This window comes from Mustelus asterias, unplaced genomic scaffold (genome assembly GCF_964213995.1).
Source record: "Mustelus asterias unplaced genomic scaffold, sMusAst1.hap1.1 HAP1_SCAFFOLD_176, whole genome shotgun sequence".
In the NCBI taxonomy this organism is placed as follows: domain Eukaryota; kingdom Metazoa; phylum Chordata; class Chondrichthyes; order Carcharhiniformes; family Triakidae; genus Mustelus; species Mustelus asterias.
Genome location: NW_027590178.1, coordinates 130,240 through 149,847, shown reverse-complemented (window position 1 = coordinate 149,847; position 19,608 = coordinate 130,240). Strand labels below are relative to the sequence as shown.

At 47.5% G+C, this 19,608-nt stretch overlaps 1 protein-coding gene across 4 annotated transcripts in view; it reads right to left on the bottom strand.

Moving 5' to 3' along the window:
- The window catches only part of LOC144485238 (NACHT, LRR and PYD domains-containing protein 3-like), a 66,171-nt gene that overhangs the window by 36,701 nt on the left and 9,862 nt on the right, over nt 1-19,608 (bottom strand). For 2 of the 4 annotated variants that reach the window (XM_078203453.1, XM_078203451.1), the window contains exons 3-7: nt 16,022-16,187; nt 12,365-12,460; nt 9,536-9,702; nt 4,867-5,038; nt 4,715-4,780 (exon numbers count right to left, since the gene is read on the bottom strand). In XM_078203453.1, coding sequence (XP_078059579.1) covers nt 4,715-4,780; nt 4,867-5,038; nt 9,536-9,702; nt 12,365-12,428 — 469 coding nt within the window. In that variant the 5' untranslated portion in view covers nt 12,429-12,460; nt 16,022-16,187. Of the gene's footprint in view, nt 1-4,714; nt 4,781-4,866; nt 5,039-9,535; nt 9,703-12,364; nt 12,461-16,021; nt 16,188-18,899; nt 19,007-19,608 lie in introns of those variants that run through there. The other 2 variants (XM_078203452.1, XM_078203454.1) reach the window with 2 other exon arrangements.

The window sequence follows — 19,608 nt, the reverse complement described above, 5'->3', positions numbered from 1 at the left end:
ACGTTCTAGAGTCAAACCTTTTTCATGGACAGTTAAAAAAAGACAGTAAGGGGAATAAGAAAAGTGATAGGCAGATAAATCAAGGGCCAAAATCAAACAGTGCCACAATGAACACACAGTGGGAATGGGACAATTGACAAAAAGACTTTGTGCTTTAACGCACAGAAAATTTGAAATAAAGTGGATGAATTAATCGTGCAAATAGATGCAAACAGGTGTGATGTCGTCGGGAATGACTGCAGGGTGACAAGCGATGGGACATCCAGTGGTGTTCACTATCTAGGAAGGAGAGTCAAAAAGGAAAAGATGATAGAGCTGGTTTGCTGGTTAAAGAGGAAATTGGGTAAATAATGAGGTTGGATATTAGCTCTGATGATGTGTAATCCGCATGGGTCGTGCTGAAAAGGCTCAGAGGTTGCAAAAGTTTAACGTGGAAAAGTGTGAGGTCATGCACTTTGGTCTCAAAAATAGGAAGGCGACTTAGTATTTAAATGGGGAGAGACTTCGGGGTGTTCCGGTGCTGAGGGATCTGAGTCACAGAAAACTAGCATGCAGGTACAGCAGAGAATAAAGAAAGTGAATGAAATAGAATATGAAGGTAAGGAAGTTGTTGCAATTATACAAGGCATTGGTGAGGCCGCACCTGGAGTATTATGCACAGTTTTGGTCCCCGTATTTGAGGAAAGATGTCGTGGCATTGGAGGCAGTTCAGAGGAGGTTCACGAGATTGATTCCAGTAATGAGGGGTTTGTTCTATGAAGAGAGATTTAAAATAGATTCAGCTATACTCTCTGGAATTTATAAGATTGAGGGGAGATCAAATTGGAGCTGTTCAAGATGATGAAAGGTATTGATAAAGTAGACATGGAGTGGATGCTTCCGCTGGTGGGGCATTCTAGGATGAGAAGTAATAGTCTTAGGATCAGGGGCAGCAAATTGAAAACAAAGTTGAGGAGAAACTCCTTCTCCCAAAGGGTTGTGAATCTGTGGAATTCGCTGCCCCAAAGTGCGGTGGATGCTGGGACAGTGAGTACATTTAAGGAGTTAGACAGATCTTTAATTGGTAAGGGAGTGAAGGATTATGGGAAGAAGGCATGAAAATGAGGATAAGGAGCATGATCGAACGTTAGAGCGTACTGGATGGGCAGAATGGCCTAACTCTGCTCCTATATCTTATGAACTTATGAAAACTTTAATGGGGATTGTAGATAGACCCACAAACTGTAGTGGTGAGGTTGGGGATGGTATTTAAAAGGAAATTAGTGATGTATGTGATAAAGGAACATCAGTAATTGTGGGTGATTTTAATCTGCATATAGACTGGCCAAGTGAAATCAGATACAATAACGTAGAGTAGGAGTTCCTGGAGTGTACACGGAATAGTTTTCTGGAACATTCTATTGGTAGTGGGGAAAGTGCTATAGTTCATTAATAGCACTTGAAAAGAGTGGCAGGATTGGACAGTCAGCATGGATATATGAAGTGGAAGTCTTGCTCGGGCAAATCTACTTGAATTTTTTCCAGGAAGCAACTAGCAGAGGTGACGAAGGTGAGTAAATGGTTGTGATTTATTTGGACTTTCAGAAGGCTTTTGACACGGTCCCAGGTAAGAGATGAGCCTGTAAAATTCAACACATTGATTTGGGAGCAGTGTATTGAGATGGACAGGAAATAAGCTGGCAGGGAGGAAACAGAGTAGCAATAACTGGGTCTTTTTCCAAATAGCAGACTGTGACTAGTGGGATACCGCACGGATCGGTGCTGGGACACCACTGAAAGGGTGAATGTCACACAAGCTGCTATGAAAAAAAAGTTCTTCTAAACGTTTTCACAGATAAGCACCAAAACCAGTAGTTTAAGGGGACTGTGATTGGTTTTAATCTCTGAATGATGTGAGCTTAATCAATAACTGAGTGGATTGAGGTAACTCCTAAAATGTGATTGGTATATGCTAATTACCTAGAATTGAATTTGAGGCTATAATTGCTTCTGTATTTAGGAATTCTGTATTCTGGCGAGTTACAGACTGTGACCCGTGACTTTCCAGAGTCTTCACTACATAGATGATTAAAACAGCTGTTTAAGAGAACTCTGTGACTTGGTCTAGTTACTTGAAAGATAAAGTTGTGATCAATTAAAAGGCTGATACCAATTACTACAACATCACTTATTCATGATATATATTAATGATTTAGATGAGGGAACTAAATGTAATATCTCCAAATGTGCAGACTACACAAAACTGGGCAGGTGGGTGAGCTGTGTGAAGGATGCAGAGATGCTTCCATGTCATATGGAGAAGCTGATTAAGTGGGGAAATGCAAGGTAGGTGTGGTATCATGTGGACAAATGTGAACTTAGCCACTTTGGTAGCAAAAACTGGAAGGCAGATTACTATCTGAATGGCTATAGATTAAGGGAGATGTGCAGCGAGACCTGGGTGTCATCGCACACCAGTCACTGAAGGTAAACATGCTGGTGCAGAAGGCAGTAAAAAGGCAAGTGGTGTGTTGGGCTTCATACCAAGAGGATTCGAGCACAGGAGCAGTGATGTCTTGTTGCAACTACAGGGACTCGGTGAGATTACACCTGGATATTACATGCAGTTTTGGACTCCTTATCTGAGGAAGGTTGTTCTTGCTATAAAGGGGGTGCAGAGAAGGTATACCAGGCTGATTCCTGGGAGTTCCCCACCCCCGCTGACCCGGCCCTGCCCCCGCCGACCTGGCACCGCCCCCGCCGGGGTGCAGAGAAGGTATACCAGGTTGATTCCTGGTATGAGGAAAGATTGAGTCAGTTAGGATTATATTCACTGGAGTTCGGAAGAATAAGGGAGGGATTTCGTAGCAACCTAAATTCTAATAGGACTAGACAGGATAGACGTAGGTAGTATGTACCCGATGGCGGGGATTTCCAGAATGAGGATCACAGTCTGAGGATACAGGGTGGACTATTTCGGACTGAAATGCAGAGAAATGCAAAGAGTCATGAGTCTATGAAATTGACTACTACAAAAAACCTTGAAGCTGAAACATTGTATGTTTTCAAGAAAGACTTATCTATACCTCCAGGAGCTAAAGGGATCAAACAATTTGCAGGGAAGATGGGATCAGGCTAATGAGTTGAATGTTCAACCATGATCATAATGAACGGTAAAGCAGGTTCGCAGGGCCGAATGGTCTACCCCTGCTCCTACTTTCTATGTTTCTATGACATGATTTTGCCTGCACACTTTCCTGCTCACATCACACCTGGAGAGTGTGCACATCTCTCTGCTCATCCACACTACCAAGTATCTTACCATTAGCCCAGTACTCTGTAATCCTGTTACTCCTTCCAAAGTGAATCACCTCACACTCAACGTAGAGTGGAAAAGTCACAGACGAAAGCTACAAAAATGGTTAACAACTTTGCGAAGCTCAGCTACATGGTTTATTTACTTTGAAGAAGTACAGATACAAACTCTAATTGAAAGAGGTCTAATCAATATCGGAATGAGTGTAGAATCACTTCTGATCGATGATTCCAGTCATCAAATTGTGTGAGACCTGATAACACATGTTTGAACTATGTAAATGCAGGAATAGAGTGGATGTTCAGCGTTTCGTTATCTCCAGAGAACTATGAGCCTCTGTAAGATGTTTCGAGTAGCTGTGCTGACTCTAAAGAGGGAGCCAGACGAATCCTGTCTGGCACAGAGACTGCATCATGTGGAAGAGAAGTGCATATGAGGAACAATGGTTCAACGTGATCTGCACGATTGGAAACAATCAGCTGAGGGATTAGAGGGGAATATTAAACACAGCATTTTTCCATATCAACTCTGGGCATTTCTATTTTTGCTGCTACAAGAAGATTGTGCGGTCATTGTTAGTGGCAGGATTTGGACTGGGAGGCACCAGTGGAAGATGTCTTTCGCCATGATGCTTGAACCCTTGTTATCTTTGTTTGATGGACCTTCTGGGATTTTCCTGCTCAGTATTTTAGTTTGTGTTTGTTTAGAATGATTTCCATAGATCCATAGAATCCCATCAGTGCAGACGGAGCCCATTCAAGTCTGCACCAACTCTTCAATTCAGCATCTTACCAATGCCTCCGTATCCCTCCCTCCCTATCCCCGTAACCCCACACATTTACTATGGCCAATCCACCTAACCTGTGCATCTTCGGATTGAGAGAGAAAACCGGAGCACCCAGAGGTGTTCCACACAGACACGGGGAGAACGTGTAAACTCCACACAGACATTCACCTGAGGCCGGGATTGAACCCAGGTCGCTGGCACTCTGAGGCAGCAGTGCTAACCACTTTGCCACCGTGCTGCCCCAGTGTAGACAAGCCTTAACTTCTGGCTCAAGGCTCTACTCTTTATTGCCATCCAAGACCATTCACACATAAGGTTTGTATAAGATTCATAGTGTAGCAAGATTCTGTAAAGTGTATAAGACATCAGAAATAATAGAAATCAGCAGCTGATTAAGTGAAAAGATGCCATGGCAACGTATTAACAGAAGGCAAGAAAAATTCTATGAATTGCAATTTGAATCTCTGCATAGTTGAGGATCAATGACAAAACCCCAATCATGTTCAACCCTGTTACCCCAGCCTTTGACTTTCTGATTCTCAGGTTTTTGACAACCTCTTAAACAAAGGCTGTAATTAATCATTCTGATTCTCAGAAGTGAAATGATTTACCATCTCCATTTCATCCCTTACCTTCCAGGTGACTGGGCAATTCAGATAAACCTTGTGTCATGTTCATGTCATCGAATGCATCAGAACCTGTTTAAATAAATTCATGAAATCAAATCAGTAACACCGGCAGTGTTTAAATGGGAAATTAAAATCGCTGTGTGATTTTACCGTACCGAGCTCCTGTATTTCTTTCAGTATTTTATCCAGTTTTGGGACTCCGTGACGCATTCTCACAAAGGATTCCCACATCACCCTTCGAGCCCGAGATCCTTTTTCCATCACCAGATTGAGCAGAAGTTTGGAACTGTCCGCCCGGTTTCCCTTATCCACGAGCTCAGTGACTTTCTATGAAGAATAGTGATGAAGAATAATGAGACGCAGAGTGAAAGATAAACACTGAGAATGAGAAGGAAAGGATCTGCTCAGTGATGGGATTTCCCAGTTGCTTTCAGCTCAGAAATCCGTCACTGGGCCGGGTCCTGATCCATAATAAACATGGACTGAAAATTCACTTCACATCTCATTCCAGCCATTAACGATAAAGAAATTAGAATAAACTAAAGTAGAATCAAAAATATATTTCCAGGAGAGTGAGGAATCACTGAGAATCTGCAGTATTTTAATATAATTAGTTGTCTGTCCTTCAGAGTCCAACATGACATCTGGTTGGTTATTGATTGACAATATGATCCATTTTATTCTCTCAATTCCTGCTGCGTCACTGTGATTTACTCGGAAATCCTGAGGTGATGAGGCATTTTTTCCCCCAGGAAAAGGTCATACGTCTTTGGAACTCTCTTTCTGAAAAGGCCATGGACCAATTCTAAGATGGAGTTAAAAGGACTCTTGGTAAGCAAGGCGGGGTGATAGTTTATAAGGGATCGGCAAGATGCAGATTTGAGCTCACTATCAAATCGGCCACAATGTTGTTAAACAGCGGAGCGGAACAGCCGACTCCTGCTCTCGGTATGTAAATAAAACAGTGGCGAGTCAGAACTCAGGTGGCAAGGGCAGGATGATTCTGATTGTTACGTTAGTTAAATAGAAGAATGGAAAACCTGAAATGAAAATTGGCTGATGAATTAACATTTGACTAATCCAAACACCGACTGCTGATTTACGTCAGGAGAATGAAGCAATAATAATGCTGAAAAATCTAATCATTTAATCATTTCTACTCATTCACTCAAGTGTCAGAAACAGAATGTTATTTGTCAAATTATTTCTGTCATAAAAGCTCAGTAGGGAGGATTGATGAGTTAGATAGTTGAGAGATAAACACGTTGAAGAAGTGGCTGTGCAGAGTCAGAGCAATGGAGAATTTCAGACTGGAGTTTACAAAGGAAAGTTTCAAATTCATTAACTCATTGAATATAGAATATTGCTGCTGCTTCACTGCTGCAGGGACCCAGGTTCGATTCCCGGGTGGCACGGTAGCACAGTGGTTGGCACTGCTGCTTCACTGCTGCAGGGACCCAGGTTCGATTCCCGGGTGGCACGGTAGCACAGTGGTTGGCACTGCTGCTTCACTGCTGCAGGGACCCAGGTTCGATTCCCGGGTGGCACGGTAGCACAGTGGTTGGCACTGCTGCTTCACTGCTGCAGGGACCCGGGTTCGATTCCCGGGTGGCACGGTAGCACAGTGGTTGGCACTGCTGCTTCCCTGCTGCTGGGACCCAGGTTCGATTCCCGGGTGGCACGGTAGCACAGTGGTTAGCACTGCTGCTTCACTGCTGCAGGGACCTGGGTTCGATTCCCGGGTGGCACGGTAGCACAGTGGTTAGCACTGCTGCTTCACTGCTGCAGGGACCTGGGTTCGATTCCCGGGTGGCACGGTAGCACAGTGGTTAGCACTGCTGCTTCACTGCTGCAGGGACCCAGGTTCGATTCCCGGGTGGCACGGTAGCACAGTGGTTAGCACTGCTGCTTCACTGCTGCAGGGACCTGGGTTCGATTCCCAGGTGGCACGGTAGCACAGTGGTTAGCACTGCTGCTTCACTGCTGCAGGGACCTGGGTTCGATTCCCGGGTGGCACGGTAGCACAGTGGTTAGCACTGCTGCTTCACTGCTGCAGGGACCCAGGTTCGATTCCCGGGTGGCACGGTAGCACAGTGGTTAGCACTGCTGCTTCCCTGCTGCAGGGACCCAGGTTCGATTCCCGGGTGGCACGGTAGCACAGTGGGTTAGCACTGCTGCTTCACTGCTGCAGGGACCCAGGTTCGATTCCCGGGTGGCACGGTAGCACAGTGGGTTAGCACTGCTGCTTCACTGCTGCAGGGACCTGGGTTCGATTCCCGGGTGGCACGGTAGCACAGTGGTTAGCACTGCTGCTTCACTGCTGCAGGGACCTGGGTTCGATTCCCGGGTGGCACGGTAGCACAGTGGTTAGCACTGCTGCTTCACTGCTGCAGGGACCCAGGTTCGATTCCCGGGTGGCACGGTAGCACAGTGGGTTAGCACTGCTGCTTCACTGCTGCAGGGACCTGGGTTCGATTCCCGGGTGGCACGGTAGCACAGTGGTTAGCACTGCTGTTTCACAGCGCCAGGGACCTGGGTTCGATTCCCGGGTGGCACGGTAGCACAGTGGTTAGCACTGCTGCTTCACTGCTGCAGGGACCTGGGTTCGATTCCCGGGCGGCACGGTAGCACAGTGGTTAGCACTGCTGCTTCACTGCTGCAGGGACCTGGGTTCGATTCCCGGGTGGCACGGTAGCACAGTGGTTAGCACTGCTGCTTCACTGCTGCAGGGACCCAGGTTCGATTCCCGGGTGGCACGGTAGCACAGTGGTTGGCACTGCTGCTTCACTGCTGCAGGGACCTGGGTTCGATTCCCGGGCGGCACGGTAGCACAGTGGTTAGCACTGCTGCTTCACTGCTGCAGGGACCCAGGTTCGATTCCCGGGTGGCACGGTAGCACAGTGGTTAGCACTGCTGCTTCACTGCTGCAGGGACCCAGGTTCGATTCCCGGGCGGCACGGTAGCACAGTGGTTAGCACTGCTGCTTCACTGCTGCAGGGACCTGGGTTCGATTCCCGGGCGGCACGGTAGCACAGTGGTTAGCACTGCTGCTTCACTGCTGCAGGGACCTGGGTTCGATTCCCGGGTGGCACGGTAGCACAGTGGTTAGCACTGCTGCTTCACTGCTGCAGGGACCTGGGTTCGATTCCCGGGTGGCACGGTAGCACAGTGGTTAGCACTGCTGCTTCACTGCTGCAGGGACCTGGGTTCGATTCCCGGGTGGCACGGTAGCACAGTGGTTAGCACTGCTGCTTCCCTGCTGCAGGATCCTGGGTTCGATTCCCGGGTGGCACGGTAGCACAGTGGTTAGCACTGCTGCTTCACTGCTGCAGGGACCCGGGTTCGATTCCCGGGCGGCACGGTGGCACAGTGGTTAGCACTGCTGCTTCACTGCTGCAGGGACCTGGGTTCGATTCCCGGGTTGGGTCACTGTCTGTGTGGAGTTTGCACATTCTCCTCGTGTCTGCATGGGTTTCCTCCGGGTGCTCTGGTTTCCTCCCACAGTCCAAATATGTGCGAGTTAGGTTGATTGGCCATGCTAAAATTGTCCTTCGTGTCCTGAGGTGCGTACGTTAGAGGGATTAGCGGGATAATATGTCGGGATATGGGGGTAGGGCCTGGATGGGATTGTGGTCGGTGCAGACTCGATGGGCCAGATGGCCTCTTTCTGCACTGTAGCGTCTCTATGATTCTATGATTACGGCCTGGGTCACTGTCTGGATGCAGTTTTCACTTCCTCCTTAGATCTGCGTGGGTTTCCATCGGGTGCTCCGGTTTCCTCCCACAGTCCAAACATGTGCGGGTTAGGTTGATTGGCCATGTTAAAATTGACCCTCGTGTCAGGGGGATTAGCAAAGTAAACGTATAGGGTTACGGGAATAGTGCCTGGGTGGCATTGTGGTCGGTACAGACTCGATAGGCCGAATAGCCTCCTCCTGTATTGTAGGGATTCTGTAACTCATTCTATGAATCTAGACCGTTTGGAGACTTGGGTGGAGAAATGGCAGATGGAGTTTATTCCGGACAAATGTGAGGTAATTCATTTTGGAAGATCCAGCAGGTCGGAATTATATAGCAAATGGTAGAATCCTTAGGAGTATTGAGAGGGAGAGAGATCTGGGCGTTCATGTCCACCAATCACTGAAAGTGGCAACGTAGTCAAGAAGGCAAACGGCATGCTTGTCTTCATCAGTCAGAGCATTGAGTTTAGAAATTGACAGGTCATGCTGCAGCTGTACAGAACCTCAGTTAGGCCTCATTTAGAATATTGTGTACAATTCTGATCACCACACTACCAGAAGGATGTGGATGTTTTGGAGAGGGTAGAGAAGAGGTTTACCAGGATGTTGCCTGGTCTGGAGGGTATTAGCTCTGAACCCGGTTTGCTCTCATTGGAACGACAGAGGTTGAGAAGCGACCTGATCGAAGTTTACAAGATTATGAGTGGCATGGACAGAGTGCATAGTCAGATGCTCTTTCCTCAGGTCGAAAAGTCAAGTACTAGGGGACATAGTTTTAAGGTGTGTGGGGAAATGTTCAGAGGAGATGTGCGAGGGAAGTTTTTTTTTTTAAACGCAGAGGGTGGTGAATGTCTGGTATGTGCTGCCCAGGGGGTGGGGCGGTGATGGAAGCAGGTACGAAAGCGGCATTTAAAGGGCATCTGGATGAAAACATGAATAGGATGGGAATGGAAGGATACGGACTCTGTAAGTGCATATGGTTTTAGTTTAGGCAGGCATCATGGTCTGCGCAGGCTTTGAGGGCCGAAGGGTCTATTCCTGTGCTGTACTGTTTTTTGTTCTATCCTGGGTCCCTCCCTCTTACCCCATGCTCTTGTCCAGTGAAAATCCTCTCGTACGTTAACGTTAAGCTGACTCCATCCACTCCTCCTTCCATCGCCTGTTCTAGTCTGTCCCGGTAGAATTTTGTCAATTTGAACAGTTGATAATCATCACACTTTGTCAGGAACTGAGGAATTGTGGAGTTTGGATCTGTAAACACAAATGGAGAAAAATAAACACATTTCTGTCAATGAATTCCTATTCATGTTGTTACACTTCCCTTTACAGAGAGCAACTAAAGCCTCCTGTGAGCCACATTATCAAACATCTTCTGGGAACACAGAAACATTCAGTGAAAGCATATTTGACCTGACAACAATCATCTTTGCCCCAAATCCATACCCACCCTTGGTTAACAAGAGTCCATCAATTTCAAATATAAAATCAACATTTTTTAAATTGCTCACTGGGTGTGAGGGTTCCAGGCAAGGCTCGAAATTGTTGTGTATCCTTAATTGTTTTTGGAAAGCTGGTGAGACACCGTCTTGAACTGCTGCAATTTACATGCTGTCTATATACACAGTACTGCTGGGAAGGGAATATCAAGACTTCTATACAGGAAAAGTGAAGCAGCAGCAATATTGTTCCAAGTAAGAATGGTGTGTGGATTAAAGGGCAACTTCCAGATGATGGTATCCCCATGTATCTGCTGCCCTTGTCCTTCTAGGGTGGCAGAGGTCTCGGGCTTGGAAAGTGTTGTTGAAGGAGCCTTGGTGAGGGGATGAAATGCACCCTGTAAATGATGCATATTGCTATCACTTGCATCGGTGGCAAAGAGAATGAGGTGATGGATGGGTGGTGTCAATCAATTGAGTCACTTTATCCTGGTGATGTTGAGCTTCGAGTGTTCATGGAGCCACAGTAAACAAATTGCAAATTTTCCAGTTGTGCCTTGTACATTGTAGACTTTGGTGAGACAGGAGATGACTTACTCTCCAAAGAATGCTCCACATCTGACTGCTCCTATATTTACATGGCTAATCCAGTTCAGTTTCAAGTCAAAGTCACGGTGACCAACCCTGAGGTAAGGAAATACCTCTGGCATTGGAATGGGCAGGGGAGCGGCTACCAAACCTGTAATTGCTGGGGCAGGTTGCTTCTTGATGGGTCAGAGCCAGAAAGGCTGTGCCTGTGCGAATACACACAGCGCATGTGCAGAATTGGAAACACAAAATTACAGGACAAAGAGCATCCTGGCAGGAGACAACCCAGAGATACAGGGCTCAAAAATAGGACAGTGCAGAAAATCTGGATGTTTGATTACCCTGGTCAAAAACAATCTCCAGATCTTGATGAGTATACGGCTTGTAGGAAGGGACTAAAGAAGGAAATTAGGAGAGCCAGAAGGGGTCACGAGAAGGCCTTGGCAGGTAGGATTAAGGAAAACCCTAAGGCGTTCTATAAATATGTGAAGAGTAAAAGGATGAGACGTGAAGGAATAGGGCTGATAAAAGGTGAAGGCGGGAAAGTCTGTATGGAACCAGTAGAAATGGCAGAGGTGCTGAATGAGTATTTTGCCTCGGTTTTCACAGAGGAGAAGGACCTGGGTGGATGTACTGCGGGCGTGCGGTGGACTGAAATGATTGAGTATGTGGACTTTAACAAAGAGGTTGTGCTGGAATCTTTGAATGGCATCAAGATAGATAAGTCGCCGGGTCCGGATGGGATGTACCCCAGGTTACTGTGGGAGGCGAGGGAAGAGATTGCAGAGCCTCTGGCAATGATCTTTGCATTGTCGATGGAGACGGGAGAGGTGCCGGAGGATTTGAGTATTGCGGATGTGGTTCCTATTTTCAAGAAGGGGACGAGGGATAGCCCAGGAAATTACCGACCGGTGAGTCTAACCTCAGTGGTTGGTAAGCTGATGGAGAAGATCCTGAGGGACAAGACTTATGAGCATTTAGAGAGGTTTAGTATGCTCAAGAATACTCAGCATGGCTTTGTCAAAGGCAGATCATTCCTTCCGAGCCTGGTGGAGTTCTTCAAAAATGTGACTAAACACATTGACGAAGGGAAAGTGGTAGATGTGGTTTATATGGATTTTAGCAAGGCGTTCGATAAGGTCCCCCATGCAAGCCTTCTAGAAAAAGTGAGAGGGTACGGGATCCAAGGGGCTGCTGCCCTGTGGATCCAAAACTGGCTTGCCCAAAGGAAGAAGTCTCACAACACCAGGTTAAAGTCCAACAGGTATGTTTGGTAGCAAATACCATAAGCTTTCGGAGCGCTGCTCCTTTGTCAGACGGAGTGGAAATGTGCTCTGAAACAGTGCACAGAGTGCACTCACACCCCCTACACACCCCCTCAGTCTCTCACTCCCCCACACCCCTCCACTCAGTGCCTCACTCCCACCTTCCCCACCCCACCAATCAATGCCTCACTCCCACTCACTGGTCAGTCTATTCGCAGCGAATGTTGGGGAGATCCAGTCCCACTGCAGTTTGCCCCACCCAGAGATGCCTTTGCTTCTTTCTCACACAAGCCTTCAGCACGCTGTTCACTGTGCCACCAATCGTGGTTTGTTTCTCCCAATCACAGTCAATAGTGGACAAATCAGCAGCAATGGGAGAGAGAAATTACCTCTGATTGGAGAATCAGCTCCAAGCAGAATCCTGAATTGAAACTCAGCTTCTTAACAACAATTTGGAAACTTTCTCTGGAACCACGTAGAGGAGCTTTGTGAGTCACACGCAGCCCCCTCGGGCCGAACCTTGGATAAACCTGCTCTAGATGGCCACTCTCTCCCACTTTCCACTCAGTCCCTGTTTGAGCTGCAGACAGGATAGAAATTATATTTGTATTTTTGTGATCCTACCTGTGTCCATTCTCATTTTTGATGAAGCTGTTGGATATTCTCCCCTGTTTGAACCTTCAGCCATGATATTGACAGGCCTTGCCTGATTCTGAGACTCTGTAATGAGGATAACATCAATGTCAGGATCAGGTGTAAATATTAAAATCAGAAGCAGGGCGTTGAGATCTTTACTAATACGCAAGATATATTTCAGAATATTACAGTCTCATATATGTTACCGTGATATTAGTAACAGTTGTTTCACAAAGTACCAGTTGCCATCATCACGTCCGTTGAAAAATCCTTTTCCCTTTCAATCCTCTGCCCCGTTTCCACTTTTCTCTCCAAAGTTATTGAAAATGCTGTTACCTCCCAAATCCATGACATTTTTGCAGGGGCACCTTGCAGCCAAGTTTGCACCCTGCCGCTGCTGTTGAAATCACAAATACTATCCTATCCGACTCTGACAAAAGTCAATGCAGTATCTTCATTCACCCGACTGCAGCCTTTAGCATCCTTGACCATGTTATCTTTCTCCAACTCCTGCCTCTTGTCGTGCAGCTGAGTGGAAATGCATCAAAGGCCCCTGGTTCAATTCTTATGTTACTTTCCATCCAGAGAATCAGTGACATTGCTTTCTCTTGCCACTCCCACATCATTATCTCCATCATTGGCCCTCTTCTATTCCTCATCAACATGCTGCCCCTCGGTAACCTGGCAGCAGGTTCAACATGCAAGCTGCTGATATCCAGCTCCACATTCTCACTGCTCTGAAACTCTGCTTCCTGAATCCTGACTAACTCACACCACGTCCCAGTTCATTCACCTGTGTTCACCAACTCTCACTGTCTCACAGCCTGACAACAGCTCAATTTTAAAATGCTCAAACTAGCTTTTCAATCTCTCCATGGCCCCTCTCTTCCTATTCATGCAGCCTACAGCAGCCCCAGAAGCCAGCAACATCTCTACCGTGCCCAATCTGACAAGTTGTGTATCTTGAGGATAATTTGTCCACAATCCAGGCCAAGTCCTGAACTCCAGAATTCCCTCCCGAAGCCTCTCGGCTGCTTTACTTTTCCCCCTTCTCAGATTCACCTTAAAATGATTAACAATCTGACAAAAATTAGTCACCTGCCCAGCGACCCCTTCGAATGTTTTATGTATTTGTTTTCCCACTGAATTTTTCTCTTGTTGAGTGTTTTGGGATGTTTTGCCACGTTAAAGGTGCTCCATATTCTCCACTCGTGTGGGTGTGTCAGTGTCTGTGTCCCTATACCTGTATCCCTAATCAAAGTAAGAAGTTTAACAACACCAGGTTAAAATCCAACACCAGGTTAAAGCTTGTGTGGCTTTTGCTACCAAGTAAACCTGTTGGACTTTAACCTGGTGTTGTTAAACTTCTTACTGTGTTTACCCCAGTCCAACGCCGGCATCTCCACATCATCCCTAATCAAACTCAGCTGATGTCCCCTCCTTTCTCCAATATGGAAATGGAAAAGTGATTCAGACATTTAATTTCTTCAAATTAGAATTGGAAGTTAATCAACAGCAATAATTTACAACCAAGGTTTAAAACCAGCAATGTAAAATGCAGTTACCCGTTTCACTCTTAATCTCATGCAACAACTCAGATTTCCAGTGTGTCTGACTTTGTGAAAACAATATCCCAAAGCACACATTCATTCCCCCTTATGGGTCTCTTCAATTTAACACTAAATTTACAATATCCTTCTAGCGAGGCTCTGTAATACACATCTGGTCATCTGAACAGATCCGGATTTATTCCTCATCCACCCCAATGACCCGGCCTCGCCCACACCGAGCCAGCATCAGTTATTGGGTGAAGCCACACTGACTTTCAAGAGGACCCCAGAAATTTATCAGTGCCTCGAAATGGCTGCAATGCAAAAGATATCCAGAAGACCAATGGTGGTGCGCCACAACTCTCTCTCCTTTCTGATTAACATATCTCATCGCCTCTGTCTATCTCCAGAATCTGCCTCACACGGACTGATCCCCTCGCCTGGCCCCCCACCCAGCTGCTTTCTCTCCACCGGTTGGTGTCCACACCTCTGTCTCTGGTACTGAGATCAGTCAGATCGTTACCCTGGCAACACAGGAAATCGCTCAGCAAAAATAACTGAAAACGGAAATAACAAAACCACCATCACACACCCTGTTGGAGAGCAATCAAAGTAAAGGAGACAAAATGGTTACCCGGCACACAAAATGGACTCTGGGAAAAGACATTAAGAGGCACTGACTTTGGGCACAGACATTACATAAAGAGTTAAAACCTTTAGTGTTTAAATTACGGCAGGAAACAGGTCAGACCTTGAGGCACCTTAAACTCGAGATAAAAGCAGACCCAGAACAATGAGTTTGATGACGAGATCAGCCACTGATGAGGGACATAAATGTATAAATGTATATAACAAGATCAGCCATTGATAGAAGACATAACTGCATATAGAACATAGAAAGCCACAGCACAAACAGGCCCTTCGGCCCACAAGTTGCGCCGATCATATCCCTACCTCTAGGCCTATCTATAGCCCTCAATCCCATTAAATCCCATGTACTCATCCAGAAGTCTCTTAAAAGACCCCAACGAGTTTGCCTCCACCACCACCGACGTCAGCCGATTCCACTCACCCACCACCCTCTGAGTGAAAAACTTACCCCTGACATCTCCTCTGTACCTACCCCCCAGCACCTTAAACCTGTGTCCTCTCGTAGCAACCATCTCAGCCCTTGGAAATAGCCTCTGAGAGTCTACCCTATCCAGACCTCTCAACATCTTGTAAACCTCTATCAGGTCACCTCTCATCCTTCGTCTCTCCAGGGAGAAGAGACCAAGCTCCCTCAACCTATCCTCATAAGGCATGCCCCCCAATCCAGGCAACATCCTTGTAAATCTCCTCTGCACCCTTTCAATGGCTTCAACATCTTTCCTGTAATGAGGTGACCAGAACTGCGCGCAGTACTCCAAGTGGGGTCTAACCAGGGTCCTATAAAGCTGCAGCATTATCTCCCGACTCCTAAACTCAATCCCTCGATTAATGAAGGCTAGTACGCCTTCATTAATCGGTTATACATAGAGTAGATATATGTATCTACTCTATGTATAACCATGTGTTAACTGTCGATGTCCGTACCCGTCTACTCAACTTGTAACGATGTGCTAACGGCTAATGTCCACACTGTCTATTATCTAACAATGTATAAAAGATGCTCAACTACCATTGTGTAGTTGAGAAGGTGAGTGCCTGTACTGCGGAGTGCCAGCGCTTCTCCCAAAGCTTTGTCTGAATAAAACTGTTTGTTGAACCTCCAAGTCTGACTCCAAAGTGGCGAATTTCCCATCACACACCCTCAGTTCAGTTCAGAGGAAGATTAACCCAGAACAGTCAACCAGTTCTGTTTAACAATGAAACTGCAATTCCAATATTGCGTGTTTTACGGACCAAAACGTGACACTGTCGGGGGCTTGTGAAATTCAGGCGCGGTGTTTCACGAGACACAAACTGCTCCAACTCCATGGTACATCACACAGCCTTACACTGGATAATTGTGCTTGGTGCTCACACACTCCATATCTCACTCAGCATTTCCAACCTCACCTTATCATCTTTTTGTACTTGCTACAGGACCAGAGTAAATGGAACTTCCTCTTACCTTCCTCTCCAGAAAATATATGGAAGCTGTTTGAATGTGAAGGGTTCTCTCTGGCTGGCGCTCTCACAATACTGTGCTGGTTCACCTCTTATAGTTCTTCAGGACACAATCCCTGCTGAATTGCAACTGTGGATTTTCACAATTAATCCAGCGCTCCCCCGGAGATCTGAATATGCCAAAAGAGAAAGAGAGTCAAATAGAGCCAGTGTGAATCAAAATGACAATTTAGCCACATACCCGACATCAAAAGATGCTGAAGGGGAAGCAGGAGTGTTGGAAATGTTTCAATTACAATATTATCATTCGATATATTAACCAAGTTCACAAACTATCTGATCTCACTGACTCCATCCTCCCCGGGTTACACACTGTCTGATCTCACTGACTCCATCCTCCCCGGGTTACACACTGTCTGATCTCACTGACTCCATCCTCCCCGGGTTACACGCTGTCTGATCTCACTGACTCCATCCTCCCCGGGTTACACACTGTCTGATCTCACTGACTCCATCCTCCCCGGGTTACACACCGTCTGATCTCACTGACTCCATCCTCCCCGGGTTACACACTGTCTGATCTCACTGACTCCATCCTCCCCGGGTTACACACTGTCTGATCTCACTGACTCCATCCTCCCCGGGATTAAACTAGAAAGGGTGCAGAAAAGATTTACAAGGATGCTGCCGGGACTTGATGGATTGAGTTATAAGGAGAAGCTGAATAGACTGGGACTTTTTTCTCTGGAGCGTAGGAGGCTGAAGGGTGACCTTATAGAGGTCTATAAAATAATGAGGGGAATAGACAAGGTAGATAGTCAATATCTTTTCCCAAGGGTAGGGGAGTCGAAAACCAGAGGGCATAGGTTGAAGGTGAGAGGGGAGAGATACAAAAGTGTCCAGAGGGGCAATTTTTTCACAGAGGGTGGTGTGTGTCTGGAACAAGCTGCCAGAGGTCGTGGTGGAAGCGGGTACAATTTTATCTTTTAAAAAGCATTTAGATAGTTACATGGGAACAATGGGTGTAGAGGGACATGGGCCAAATGCGGGCAATTGGGATTAGCTTAGGAGTTTAAAACAAAAAGGACGGCATGGACAAGTTGGGCCGAAGGGCCTGTTTCCATGCTGTAAACCTCTATGACTATGGGAATAGATAAGATAGAAGCAGGGAAGTTGGTTCCACCGGTAGGTGAAACTAGAACTAGGGGGCATGGCCTGAAAATAAGGGGTGCAGATTTAGGACTGAGTTGAGGAGGAACTTCTTCACACAAAGCGTTGTGAATCTGTGGAATTCCCTGCCCGGTGAAGCAGTTGAGGCTGCCTTATTGAATGATTTTAAGGCAAGGATAGATAAATTTGGAGGCCATTTGGTCCATCCAGTCTGCACCGCCCACAATCCCACCCAGACCCTATCCCCGTGTTTACCCTGCTAATCCCCCTGACACCGAGGAGCAATTTCGCATGGCCAACGCACCTATCCTGCTCATCTCTGGAGAGTCGGAGGAAATCCCCGCAGACACGGGGAGAATGTGCAGACTCCCCACAGACAGTGAGCCAAGGCCGGCAAAGTCAGCGAGGTGAAAGTTGTGCAGTAGAAGCCCAGACAGGGCAAAAGGGAGGGGAGGGGATTTCCATGAGACACAAACATTGTGGGTTCCAGTTCTCTCTGTCTATAGAGTTTGGGATTTGGGGCTGCTGTGGCAATACACGTGTTGCACTGTGAATGTGCACATATCCTCGTATTCAATCAACCTCTGTCAGTTTCCTTGCATTTGTTGATTTACAGCCGCACAAAGCAATTTAGTTCCATGTGCTGCAAATGCTCAGACAGGGCCCAGACTGAAATAATGGAGAGAGATCTGGTGCTGTGTTTACTCAGACAAGCGCTTGATTGCAGTAATTTAGATGCTGCAGCACAGTGTTTACACAGACACGGCCCGGATTGTAATAACAGATCTTTCTCTGAAACATTGAATCATCCAATTGCTGCAGTGCAGGAGGAGGCCATTCGGTCCATCCAGTCTGTACCGCCCACAATCCCACCCAGACCCTCTCCCCGTGTTGACCCTGCTAATCCCCCCTGACACTGAGCAGCAACTGAGCCTGGCCAGTGCCCCCTGTGCTGCTGATGTTTGGAGAGTGTGAGGAAAGGGCCGCAGACACGGGGAGAATGTGCAGACTCCACACAGACAGTGAGCCAAGGCCGGGAATTGAAGCCGGCTCCCTGGCGCTGTGAGACCGCAGCACCAACCACTGAGCCACCGCGCCGCCCACAATCTAACTGACCGTCCCCCGCTCTGTTAATATGATACAAAGACGGGCTGTATTTACACAGGAAACCGCCATTTTAATCCTCAAGCTGAATGTTGTTGGAGTTGAAACTTTTTCTGGGCCGTTAATTCCTCAAACCCGGAAATACCCGGACACGCAGTGAACAAACGGCAGTGCGCCTGCGCGCAGTCGGAAGCGGGCCGCACCCTCCCGGAGTGAAGTTCGCGCAAGCGCACTCGGGGCGGCGAGGGCTGGTTTCCGGCTCGCGGATTGGTCAGCTCCCGGTCACGTGCTGCGAGCGGGCAGTGACTTCAGACCCCCCTCTCCAGCCGCGCGCAGAAACCGTTAACGGCCGCGCCACGTGACCGCGAGCCGCTCTCACTGAGTGGGCGGGACCTCACCGCACCCTCATTCCCCATTGGTGCGTTCTGCTGTCCGTCAAATGAACACAGCCAATAGGAAGCCGCTCCAGCAGAATGATTGACAGCCAGTGCGGGGCGCACTCGGGCAGCTTGTGATGAAGCAGCGACTCGCTGCCACTGGGGACAATCCCAGTCAGCGAGAGTCGGCGCCGCTGAAGCGGAGACTTTTTCTCTTATTTAATTCCTTACCGTTATTCAAAGATTCGGTGTGAAGCCGCTGGGAAAGCCCCGCACACGCAGTGAGAAACGGCGCGGCGCCTGAACTCCGCACTCGAGGCGGCGGCGGCTGATTGTCCGCTCGCCGATTGGCCAGATCCAGGTCACGTGCTGTGCGTCGGCAGTGACGTCAGAACGCCCCCTCCAGCCGCGCGCGGAAACCGTTTAACGGCCGCTTCCAGGCACGTCACTGAGGGGGCGGCACCTCATTGCGTCATCATTCAGATTTACATACAGCAGGGAAACAGGCCCTTCAGCCCAACTTGTCCAGGCTGCCCCTGTTTTTAAACCCCTAAACTCGTCCCAATTGCCCACATTTGGCCCGTATCCCTCTAGACCCATCTAACTAAATGCTTTTTGAAAGACAAAATTGTTCCCACCTCTACTACTCCCTCTGGCAGCTCGTTCCAGACACTCACCACCCTCTGTGTGAAATAATTGCCCCTCTCACCTTCAACCTCTGCCCTCTAAGGTTTAGACTCCCCGACCTTTGGGAAAAGACATGAACTATCCAGCTGATCTGTGCCCCTCATTATTTGATAGACCTCGATAAGGTCACCCCTCAGCCTCCTACGGTCCAAAGGAAACAAGTCCCAGTCTATCCAACTCCTCCTTAGAACTCAATCCATCAAGTCCCGGTAGCATCCTAATAAATCTTTTCTGTACCTTTCTAGTTTAATAA